The sequence below is a fragment of the Gekko japonicus genome, unplaced genomic scaffold (genome assembly GCF_001447785.1).
Source record: "Gekko japonicus isolate JY-2015 unplaced genomic scaffold, Gekko_japonicus_V1.1 scaffold1314, whole genome shotgun sequence".
NCBI classification, from domain to species: domain Eukaryota; kingdom Metazoa; phylum Chordata; class Lepidosauria; order Squamata; family Gekkonidae; genus Gekko; species Gekko japonicus.
This window is the reverse complement of record NW_015169816.1, coordinates 289,938-302,566: the sequence shown is the minus strand read 5'-3', so window position 1 is coordinate 302,566 and position 12,629 is coordinate 289,938. Positions and strand designations below refer to the sequence as shown.

The following is a 12,629-nucleotide window of genomic DNA, read 5'->3' as shown; positions in this document are numbered from 1 at the left end:
GGTGCTATAAGGTAATAGTTTCTCAAACGAGTGTATGCCTGTCTGTTGGTCCACTTAGGAGTCTTGATCCTGGTTGTGTGGTGGGCTAGTTGTGGCAAATGGTAGGGAAGCTCGGTATTTCTGTATACAGTTGTAGGGGCTTTATTGCAATGTGCTTCCAAAGATTTAGTGTGGATGGATGCCCCTTTAAAACAACCCACCCATATTTACTTGGAGGTGTCCTGTGCGACTCTGCAAGACTACTTGCCCATTGTGGTGTTTCAGTGCTCCCTCCAAGCTGTGGAGCCCTGTGAGCAAAGATTCTACTTCATGAGCTCCTGGCATGAAAGCTGTGAGCGAGCGATTTGGCTACTACTGCATAAATGAGTTTGCTCTGGAGCCATCCTTCCTGAGCTAAGACAAAAATGTGTGAGCCGGAGGCTAAAGAACTGTGAGCTAGCCCACACTAACTCAGCTTAGAGGGAACTTTGAGTGGCCACTTTTTGTCGACTCTGCTTTCAGTGTTGCGTGCTTGAAACAGCTGAGCTGGGTAGGAAGGATGACTGTTGCGGGCTTCTGAAAACTGCCCCCCCCGCCCAATTAACTTGTGAAAGCCACTGCCACAAGATGTGGGTGGGAAGTTGGGGGGGGGGGAACCCGTAGAGATGAAATATATTGTGAACTTAATCAAGCTTGCATTCAGGGACACTGAACCTCTTAATATGAAATGCTGTTGAGAGAATGGGGGAGGGCAAACAGCTCTTTGAGCTTCCAGAGGTCTCTGGAAGGCTGCAGTTGGGAACAGAATGCTAGCTGCTAGCTAAGAACCTTGAATCTGGTCCAGCTTGGCCATACATATTGATGCTCTCTAGTGCATGCCTAAAATTAAAAACAACAACATACAAACCTGACTTATCCAAACTTTCCAAGGAGATGCAAGGCCATTGTTCACATTAGTGTTTGTCATGATTTATTTTGTCATGATTTAATTTTATGGATACTTTGGACATATAGAGAGGATGAACGAAAGGAGATGAAACAAGTATACGAGTGTGGATGGGAGAGTTGGAAGGGGTCGACCTCAGCGAACGTACCTCAATCAGACTGAGGACATTTTTAGCAAAGGCCAGTTTAGGAGTACCCTAATTAAGTTGATAACAATGTACCTACCTATATAGTTTTAAAAAATTGGCTCTCAAAATAAATTTCAATCGTTGTACTGTTGATATTTGGCTCTCTTGACTAATGAGTTTGCCCACCACTGCCCCATACCATTATGATTATTATTTTTAAAAAAACAATTACTCACAAAGTGTCATTGAAATCAAATCGAATGGGGAAAGGTGGCCTCTTCGGTGACTGCCAAAACAGACCTGGCCGTTGGAAAGAAAGCAACCTGAATATTAACAGCAACAAAGTGAAATACAGAAAGTCAATCCCACCAAAATGAGTTTCAGTGTTTACTGTACTTACTGCCATCTTTTAATCGGGTATCAAGGGGAAATGAATGAAGCAACTGGAGCGCCTAGATGAGAAAGAAACACCCTGAATACAGTCAGTTCATCACAGGCCAGAACACGCTGCTGTACTGAGCTTATTTTAAATTCTTCCCTGCAAGAAGTCATCATGAACTCAGAATCCTGATGCTCAAGGAACAAAAGCATTTTTAGAATACAAGATTTCTGATAATATTGATATATTTTCAATTGGGGGAAAATGCATTTAATTCCAATGAAGCACAGTGTATCCAATTTCTTGCTCAAAATACATTAGCTGTGTCAGCTAAGCCAAGTCTCCTTCTGGGCATTGGATACTGAGAAGGCCCATTCCGGAGTCTCTTCGGAAACACCTGGGTGAGGCAGACCTTAGCCTGTTCCAGCAAGGCAGCCCCTTCCATTCGTGTACACCTTCTGCACTCAATTAAAAATTCACTTGCACAACTGTAAATGGACCATATTACCCGACCCTTCCTTCAGATGCTCTGGGGCAAGGTCTAGTGCTGTAGAACCAGGCCTACAAACAGAGATGCAGGACTAGGAATACCCCAGCACTCAAGCAGACTCCTTTTGATGACAACATCTGGACACACACTAAGGATTGCTGGAATAAAGTTTAATAAAGCCTTAAATGGGTTCCGGCCACAGGAGATGAAATGGCGTGTGGGATGAAAAGAGCATCTCCCCCGTCCAGTACCCCCCCCCACACACACACACACGTCATCCATGGTATCTGTTGGCATTCAATAATTTATACGCTACTACAAACCAAAGTGAAAGGATACAGCACAGTTCCACCTAAATGTTTAAGTAAATGTGGTTTACTTTTTTGCTCAGAGAACTGGAAAGGACCATGTTTGTTTGTGTGTGTGAGAGAGAGACTAAGTAGAGAACCATGCTCTTTTAAAAAATCATCAACTGAGCATCAGCCAGACTTAAACAGATCTCAAACACTCACCTTATGATTAAAATACTTCTCGAATTTTAATCTTGCTAGTTCAACACACTGTTGCCAGTTTCGTGGTCTTCTGCTGAGGCATTTGATCACTTGAAAAGAGCCTTCCAAACTCTCTCCGGACTTTATTCTCTAGGATGCAAAAAAAGAAGTTAAAAGGAAAAATTACACACTGCTTGGAGATCAGTGATTCAATACCTAAGATAAAATGACCTAGTTTACAAACAAGACCTCTGTTCTGCGAGAATATCTCACAGAGCAAAATGTAGACCTGGCTTGTGTGACTGAGACCTGGGTGCGGGAGGGCAAAACTGTTGCCCTTAACCAACTTGCCCCCACCTGGGTTCTCGGTCCTGCACCAGTGTAGCATTGCTCATCTGAGAATCTTTTTCCTTTAGGGCACTCCCCACACCAAAAATCGCTGACACTTAATGTGTTGACCTGGCGTGGGAGGCTGAGGAAAGTTTGGCTATCTGATTGGTGTACCAACCACCTAATGCACTAGCAGATACCCAGTCTAACCTGTTAGATGCAGCATCCAGATGGGCATTGAAACACCCCAGGCTTTTAGTCTTGGGGGACTTCAACGTCCATATTGACAATGCGGCATCTTCTCAGGCCATGGATCTAGTGTTGTCCATGGAGGCACTGGGACTCTCCCAGTTTGTATTGGCCCCCACGCATCAAGCAGACCACACGCTGGACTTGATTTTGGGGATGGGGATTATTGTGGAGCTGGTGATTGCTGATGTCCCATGGTCAGAACTAGGGCTGCCAAGTCTCGCTGAATCGCGGCGGGGGATCGTCATTCTTCACAGGAGCTCTGCCGCGGGGGACGGCAACAGGCGTTGCACCGCCGTTGCCAGGATGTGACGTTACGTGTCGCTCTGGCAACAGGGCTGTTTGGAGTCCCGTTGCCAGAGCGACGCATAGCGTCACATCCCACGGCGGTGCAACGCCTGTTCCGCGAATGGGTGGAAGAAGGGGATATTCGGGCCCCTTACCTGATCCGTAGTTTCCACAAGAGGTTCCCGGACAAACCGGGAGGTCTCCCGCCCAGCCCGGGAGATCTCCCGCCCGACCCGGGAGGTGTGTTGTAAGTGTATTTTAAGGGGGGCAGTATGTCAGCAAGCTGCCATTCTGTTTTCTGTGACCTCTGTGTACATATCCTTTCCCTGTTGCACCCGGCTTGTTTTCTATCATCCTGCTCCTGCGTTGGAATGCACAAGATAACTGCTGGAGGTTGTGTGGGGGAGAAGATGCTGTAATGCTTGCCTATTGCTTTTCTCATGAGTACTGCACCTGTGTTTTGTCTGATGTTCTGCCTGGTTCCCATGGACTGGGCGCGCAACCGTTTCATTAGCCCGCCAGCGGGAATGCTATTCATTGGATCTGTATCTGTTTGAATTTCCTTTATTATGCTTGACCTAACTGTGTATCCCCAGTTCTAACAAAGAACGTGTTTGAGTATGTCTTCAACGCTTTGAAATAAATTTTGCTTTTCTTGAAAACGTGGATTTATTCTCGATGCTTGGGGATCCAACATATTGTTAGAACTCTCTTTCTCCTATCGTTCCGAATCTGGCAAGATCATGAGCGGAACTGAGGGAAACCTACTTAACACGGAGGGGGACTCAGGATCGGTCCCACATACCTCCGCTCCTTTGGTGTTCACGACTGCAGCCTCGGTGGAGGGTGCCGTGGGGGGAACGATTCCCCGCCTGCCTGCACATCTGTCTTGGCCGCCTCCGACCCCTTCGCACTGGGGTCCGCGGAAGACTCAACAGCAGGATGACTGGACTATGTACAACACTCAGGGCACCCGAGAGGTGTACTCCCGTCGGGGGAGCGGATTACGTGAGAGTCTGTTTGACAAGGGATTGTTCCCGGAGCCGGGGACTACCTCGGAGAAGGGGAGTTCCAAGCAAGACCTCGAGGAGTGGATGTTCGAGCCATCGGGGCCGCGAGGCCACGCAGAGGATGAGGAGGGCACCGGAGCCTTCCAAACGGAAGAGGACTATGACCCACCCCCGGACTATCGACCTCGGGACCCCATCCCGGAGGAAACCACCGGGGAACGACTGGCAGAACTGGAATACTCGGTGAGGGACTTGTTGAGGACATTCCAGGATGTAATGGAAGCTCTGCCGGGAATGATGGACGTTAGAATGGCTAATTTCCTTGACGCACACGCCGCGCAGCAACAAGTTGTCCCTGCACCGGGAGTTCCCGCACCGCAGGTGCCTGCTCAGCCGCCGACGGGACCTCCGCTGCAAGTACCGGGAGTTCCCGCGCCGCAGGTGCCTGTCCAGCCGCCGGCGGGACCGCCTCAGCAAGGGCCTGTGCAACAGCCGATGCCGGGGGGTCCGCCGGTGCCGGGTCTGCCGCCACCGATGAGGCCAATGCCAGCGGGGCCACCGGTTGGTCCGGGTCTCCCTCTCAGGGGAGTTCCGGGTCAGCTGGGACCGTTGGTACGGCCTCCATGGCCCAGACCCAAAGATCTACTGGAGGCTACCTTTGACGGCAACCCAGATGAACTCGCTTTCTTCACGGTGAGAGTGCATAAATTCGTAGAAGAGAGCCGACACCTGTTCCGAAATGAAGCTGGTCTTATTGATGTCATCTCGGCAAGACTAAAAGGAGACGCCGCCACATGGTATGTTGGACTGCACAATGACCGCGGTCCGGAACTTTTGAATTTGCGAGCATTCATGTGGGCGCTGCGGGCGAGGTTTGAAGATGTCAACGCGAGCCAAAGAGCTAAAGCGTTTCTCCGCACCTACCGCCAGAATAAGAAGTCGGTTCGCGAGTACACACTGGAATTCCACAAGCAGGCAGCAAAGCTCCGAGACTACCCTGATCATATATTGGCTGAGATGTATCGATTGGGACTCAACGCAGACATCCGAGAAACGGTTCTGAAGACTGTCAATCCTGTCTCCCTGATGGCCTGGACCCAGGAAGCTGAAAATGCAGAGGATCGGCTCACCACCATCAAACTCGACTTGGCTGCTACGACCAACAGACCCGCCGCTGCCAGTGCCTCCAGACCCAAGACTCAACGCCTGTCGGAATCGGCACGAGAACTACGTATGAAGATGGGGCTCTGTCTCAAGTGCGGGGAGAAGGGGCATTTCGCTGTGGATTGTGGCAGCCGTCAGGTAAAAGACAAGCCGCCTACTCCAAGCCCGAAGACACCGCTGACGGGGAAGAAGGGGATGGCTAAACCGCGTTTCTCCAAAGCTCTGCAGGCGGCCCAAGGCCTGGAGGGAATCGAACCGTCTGCTGCCGAGTCAGAAGAGGAGGTGGTGGCTGAAACGGCGGAAAACGACAACGGCCTGTTGTGAGAGGCGCAAAACGACACGGCCATTCTAGCTCTGCGCCCAAGGTGGTGAGAGAAACCCCTTCCCTGTTTTTCGTGACTGTCTCGTTAATGAATCCGCTCCTGGGGACCCACGTTAGGGTGAGAGCGTTGATTGATTCTGGGTGTGGGAGGGATCTCATCAGCCCTAGAGTGTTATTGGCACTGGAAGCGGGGATAGTCCCCTTGAAGTCTCCCATCATTTTTACCCAAATGGATGGGGCACCCATGGAACCTTGTACACACGAGACTATGGCTTTGCGGTTGGGGGCTGGCGATCATTGGGAATCCAGATCCTTCATTGTTACCCCTAAATCGCAGTTTGACTTAGTACTGGGGAGTCCCTGGTTGTTTACCCATGACCCTTACATCTTGTGGGAAGAAGGGGTTGTCAAATTTGTGTCGGCTAAATGTGTAGATCACTGCTGGTTGGACTCGTGGGGGGACCAGCCGACCGCACAGTTCCCCTGCGGCGCTTTGCAGCCGGAAGAGTTAGCTTCTTTGCCTCGAGAGTATAGAGACTTGGCGAAAGTGTTTGGCGAAGATGAAGCTAACGAATTGCCCCCCCATCGCTCTACTGACTGTGCTATTGAACTTTTGCCTGACTGTAAATTACCTAAAGGTAAAATCTATGCGATGGGGCCGGCTGAGAAAGTTGAACTGCGGAACTTTATTGATAAAAACTTAGCCCGAGGTTTCATTCGCCCGGCTTCCTCCCCTTTCGCCGCGCCTGTACTTTTCCGAAAGAAGAAAGACGGGGGGCTTAGATTGTGCACTGATTATAGGGGTCTGAACGCTGTTTCTTTGTCCAATGCCTACCCCCTCCCGCTAATCAAGGACTTGGTAGCTGAGGCCACCAAGGGCAAAATCTTCTCGAAACTTGACCTCCGAGATGCATATTTCCGTGTGCGCATTCGGGAGGGGGATGAAAGTAAGACTGCATTTAATACCCCTTTGGGGCAGTTTGAGTACCTCGTTATGCCCTTCGGGCTTCAAGGGGCTCCGGGGGTCTTCATGAACCTAATCAATGAGGTCCTACATGAGTTCTTGTTCAAAGGAGTGGTCCTTTACCTTGATGACGTGTTGCTGTACTCTCAGGACCTCCCGTCGCATATTAAATTGGTGCGCCAGGTCCTTAAGCGACTTTATGAACACCACCTGTTTGCAAAGCTGTCAAAATGTGAATTCCACAAGACATGCATTGACTTTTTGGGTTATCGCATCTCTGGGGGGAAGGTGGAAATGGACCCTGCTAAAATACAGGCTGTACTTGACTGGGAACCCCCCAGGACCCGCAAACAATTGCAAATGTTCCTCGGATTCGCCAATTTTTATAGAAATTTCATCCAGAATTTCGCTCAAATTGCCCTTCCTCTGACTGATTTGCTAAAGACCAAGGGGAAGGGGTTTGATGCTACGAAACCAGGCGCCCCGCTTAAATGGTCCCCTGCTTGCGCAGAGGCTTTTGAGAAACTTAAACTGATGTTCACCTCTGAGCCAGTGCTGGCGCGCCCTGATGAAACTAAAAAATTCATTGTCCAAACTGATGCCTCGGATGTGGCAATGGGGGCCGCTATTTTGCAAGAAGGGGAAGATGGTCGTTTACACCCCCTCGCATTTGTGTCTAAAAAGTTTTCTGACGCTGAACGAAACTGGGGGATTTGGGAGAAGGAGGCATCAGCGATCCGGCTGGCTCTCTCCACTTGGAGGCAGTGGTTGGAGGGGGCGCAACTGCCATTTGAAGTCTGGACTGACCATAAAAATCTGGAAATGCTGAAATCCCCCCGTTCTCTCAACGCTAAACAACTTCGTTGGGCGGACTTCTTTGCTAAGTTTCGATTCACTCTTCGTCATTTCCCTGGGACGGCTAATTCCCTGGCTGACGCGCTCTCACGCCTCCCACAACATGACAGTCAGCGTGAAATCATCATGGACTCTGTTTTTTCCCCCTCCCACCTGGGGGGGGCTGTGGTCACCCGTGCGCAAGCGCGCTCGATTCCGCGCTCTGATGAAACTTCGCCTTCCCTTTTCCCTGGGGGGGGGGGGGCTGGGTCCAGAAATATATGTCTGCTTTTACTGCTGATGATGATGCCTCCCTGAAAGCGTTGCCAGATTGTGTCCGTAGCCCTGAAGGTCTGATTTATTCTGGAGACAAACTGTATGTGCCTATTTCAATGAGGAGGGAGGTGATGGAGTCTGCTCACGGTTCGAAACTGGCAGGGCATTGGAGTTTTGTTAAATCTCTGCAACTCATCCGCAGACAGTTCTGGTGGCCACAGATGCGCAAAGACCTCTTGACTTTTGTTCGGTCCTGCCAAACCTGTGCCTTGACTAAACCCAGAGTGGGCAAGCCTCCTGGTCTTCTGCAGCCACTCCCTACCCCATCGAGACCGTGGGAAGTGGTGTCCATGGACTTTATTACTGACCTCCCTGCGAGCAAAGGGAACACTGTTATTTGGGTGGTTGTTGATTTATTTTCTAAGCAAGCTCATTTTGTGCCTTTTCCTTCCTTGCCTACAGCTCAGAGGTTGGCGAAATCGTTTATGTCTCACGTGGTGAAAATTCATCAATTACCTGCTAAATTAATTTCTGACAGGGGGACCCAATTTGTTTCTAAGTTTTGGAGGGAACTTCTTTCCATTTTAGGGGTGGAACAAGGGCTCAGCAGCGCGTATCATCCTGAGACTGACGGACAAACAGAACGAGTTAATCAGACCCTGGAGCAATATCTTCGTTGTTTTACTAATTATCAACAGAATGATTGGTGTGAATTGTTGCCTCTTGCTGAATATTGTTATAACAATACTGTCCATAGCTCCACGGGCATGTCTCCTTATAAAGCTGTCTCTGGTTACGACAGCCCCCCCTCCCTTTCCTGGAGGGGATGGGCCAACGTCCTGTGGGGGATGCTGATACATGGTGTATGTCCTTGCAAAATGCATGGCCTCTGCTATGCCAAACGCTTGACGCAGCCAAGGCTGCTTACAAGACCCAGGCAGACAAGGGTAGGGTGGTGGGGTTTGATCTGAAACCTGGGGATCTTGTGTATGTCTCGACCAAGAACATTAAGATGCTGCGACCTAGCAGGAAATTGGGGTGGAAGTTCATTGGTCCATTCAAAGTGCGTAAAGTCATAAATGATGTGGCGGTTGATGTTGTTTTGCCTAAGAATTTACGTGCTCTGCATTCTGTTTTTCACATGAGCCTGTTGAAGAAGGATCCTGGCCCGTCTCCCTGGAGACCAGCAGTTACTCCTCCTCCACCTGTCATTTTGGAAGGGGATGAACATTTTGAGATCGCTGATATCCTTGATTGTAAATTGAAACGTGGTAAACTCTGGTACCTTATCGAATGGGTTGATTTCGGTCCCCAGCACCGCGAATGGGTGGAAGAAGGGGATATTCGGGCCCCTTACCTGATCCGTAGTTTCCACAAGAGGTTCCCGGACAAACCGGGAGGTCTCCCGCCCAGCCCGGGAGATCTCCCGCCCGACCCGGGAGGTGTGTTGTAAGTGTATTTTAAGGGGGGCAGTATGTCAGCAAGCTGCCATTCTGTTTTCTGTGACCTCTGTGTACATATCCTTTCCCTGTTGCACCCGGCTTGTTTTCTATCATTCTGCTCCTGCGTTGGAATGCACAAGATAACTGCTGGAGGTTGTGTGGGGGAGAAGATGCTGTAATGCTTGCCTATTGCTTTTCTCATGAGTACTGCACCTGTGTTTTGTCTGATGTTCTGCCTGGTTCCCATGGACTGGGCGCGCAACCGTTTCATTAGCCCGCCAGCGGGAATGTTATTCATTGGATCTGTATCTGTTTGAATTTCCTTTATTATGCTTGACCTAACTGTGTATCCCCAGTTCTAACAAAGAACGTGTTTGAGTATGTCTTCAACGCTTTGAAATAAATTTTGCTTTTTCTTGAAAACGTGGATTTATTCTCGATGCTTGGGGATCCAACACAGAGCTCCTGTGAAGAATGACGATCCCCCGCCGCGATTCAACGAGACTTGGCAGCCCTAGTCAGAACACTAGACCCTAAAGGTTCGGCTGGGCATGCCAAACCCTCCCTGTTTAGGTGGCGAGAGCATTTATGCTTGCCCGCAGAGCCAAATGGACACTGATTGGCTTCAGGCTGCTCTGCAGGATCCAATGCCCCCCAGTGGAGGACTGGTACTCCCAGCTCTCTGGAGCAATTGACAATATCGCTCCCCAGTGGCCTCTCTGCCCTTGGACCAAAGCTGCCTCAAGGTCTACCCCGGAGCTGCGGAGAATGAAGCGAGAGCTGAAATGGCTTGAGCGAGTGTGGCAGCGTGCTCGTGACAGAGTGATAAGAACATATTAGAGGTCATTTATGAAGGCCTATGAAATGGCACTAAAGTCCACAAAGAGAGAGTTCTGTGCGGCCTCCATTGTGTCAGCAAAGTCACACCCAGCCCAATTATTTAGAACCATTCAGTCATTAAGCTCACTGCCACAAGGCGAACCAAATGCTAGGGAATTGGAAGCAGGCTGTGAGGCTTTTGTGACATATTTTGCTGATAAAGTCTTGTCACTCCGCCAGGACCTCCCAACCACTATTGATACAGTAAAGGAACTGGAAGCCCCTTGTCCGTCTTCAGGTCCTACGTTGGACCATTTCTGCTGGCTCTCTCAGGAGGATGCTGGCAGGGTTCTAGCAGCTGTGAGGCCAACCACTTCCCTCCCTGACCCATGCCCATCCCGGCTACCAGTTGAATCCAAGGCGTTGGAATTAACCTTCAAAGCCTTGCAAGGCCTGGGAGCAACATATCTGAAGGACCACCTCTTCCCATAAGTGCCCTGAAGAGCCTTGCTCTCACAGGATCAACATGTGCTGGTTACCCCTGGTCCGAGGGATGTCGGCTTGGCCTCGTCCAGGGCTAGGGCTTTTTCTGCTCTGGCCTGGTGGAATCAGCTCTCATTGTAGATCAGGGCCCTGCAGGACCTTTCATCATTCCACAGGGCCTGCAAAACTGAGCTCTTCCGCCAGGCCTTTGGTTGAGGTGGCGGGCGTCCCTCACAGTTGGCCTCCCTGCTCTCAGTCTGGCTCCCAGTCTGCTGAAAGGGCCCTCTAGTTCCACCTGCGGCTTGAACAGATACAGAACTCTTGCTACGTAGATGGATTTTTATTGTTAGGGTTTTAACTGTTTGTAATGTGATTTTATTGTAATGAGTTTTGGAGCTGGATTTTGTCATCTGCCCTGAGCCCACTTTGGGGAAGGAGGAATAAAAATCTCAAAAATAAATACATAAAAATATTTTTTTCCCACGACGGTCTCACAGTCTTGAGGTGTTGTTTAGCCCATGATGTTTAAATTTGCTCTCAAAAATATATCTTTAACTTCATACTATATGTGGAAGCCAGCACCTGCTTACTACCACAAGCAAACTATAACCAGCTGCTGCTCCCCAGAACATGTACTTACATGGTACAAACACAACTGTGTTGTGTACTCACTGAACATTTCCCTGGTTGTGGTTGTTGCTGTTGCTTTTCTGCCAAGTCGCAGCCAACTTATGGCGACCCCTCATGGGCAAGAGACATTGAGAGGTTCTTTGCCCTTGTCTGCCTTTGCATTGTGACCCTGGACTTCCTTGGAGGTCTCCCATCCAAGTACTAACCAGGGCCGCCCCTGCTGAGCCCCTGGCAAGGTTGGGCTGGCCTGGGCCATCTAGGTCAGGACTCCCATGTATACATGAAGCATTTTATACATTAAGAACTACGGAGAAAAGCTAAAGAGCTATTCTCAAGTGAACCATCAACTGTTCTTTACATGAACTAATGAGACGGAATCCAGGTCATGATTCAATTCCTGCTCTCAGGTCATTGCAGTTCTCTAGTATGTACAATCAAATAGAATATTCTGAAGTTCTCCCTTTAAGAGTTTTCTCCCTGTTGTGCTTCAAACTGGAACAACAAAAGATCTAGAAACACACCACAGTTAGGAGGAGAAAGCCCTTGAAGGGATTCACAGTAAACTCCATTTATACTGTGAATTTCAGCCACTTTTCATATGAGTTGGAATTCTGGTGGCGACTTGAGTTCATCCTTTGTACGCCTGACCCACTGGAGGAATTTGAAAGCATGATGATATGATGCTGATCATTACCGTCAACTACATGTCAGGTTTACCAGAAACAGTCACAAACACCCACGTGGCCGCTTCATAAAAAATAAACATCAGTTACCTGTAATACCTCTTCTGCTGATTGATAGGTTTGCCAGAACTTGTTGAAGAGTGAAGGCTTGTGCGTAAAAGCACTTTCGAACTACAACAAAAAGAAAAGTTATGAGCAATGCTTCTGCTTCCCACCCCCCACCCCCCCATCTACATAAGGGACACAGTTAACAACAAGAAGGATCCCACTGTAATGAACAGGAGCTACGCAAGAGCGTGGCTACTCCTCTTTCGGGGGGATTTGTGTGGGAGACCTTCTAGCTCAGCTGTGCTTACCAGAAACTTACCTTGTCTCTTGCCCACTGTATCGTGTGCTCAGTGGCCGCTGGGAAAGACTTCAAAGTGCAAAACGGGATCTCTTCTTCTGGTGGATCTCGCTACATGTGGAAAAATAAGAACGGTAATCATCTATATGGTATTTGTATCAGGGATTCTTACTTTTCATCTTATTTCTTTCATCAAACTGATTTCCTTCTGTTCCTCTTTTCAACAGTTACTTAGTACAGCATACTTGCATATCACTATTTCTTCTTGCAACCAGGGGTCATTTCCTGCCGGAGCACACCAGAGCAGCACTTCGGCAGGAAGGAGCCCCGCAATCCCCCCCCCCCGCCCCCAGCAGCAAGGTAAGCCTGCAGAGTCC

The 12,629-nt window shown here is 49.4% G+C and overlaps 1 protein-coding gene across 3 annotated transcripts in view; it reads right to left on the bottom strand.

The window, feature by feature from the left end:
- The window catches only part of UBA6 (ubiquitin-like modifier activating enzyme 6), a 78,509-nt gene that overhangs the window by 11,567 nt on the left and 54,313 nt on the right, over window positions 1-12,629 (bottom strand). For all 3 annotated transcript variants that reach the window (XM_015417181.1, XM_015417184.1, XM_015417182.1), the window contains exons 21-25: window positions 12,274-12,363; window positions 11,997-12,077; window positions 2,434-2,562; window positions 1,453-1,504; window positions 1,289-1,352 (exon numbers count right to left, since the gene is read on the bottom strand). In XM_015417181.1, the coding sequence (XP_015272667.1) occupies window positions 1,289-1,352; window positions 1,453-1,504; window positions 2,434-2,562; window positions 11,997-12,077; window positions 12,274-12,363 (416 nt within the window). The remainder of the gene's footprint in view (window positions 1-1,288; window positions 1,353-1,452; window positions 1,505-2,433; window positions 2,563-11,996; window positions 12,078-12,273; window positions 12,364-12,629) is intronic.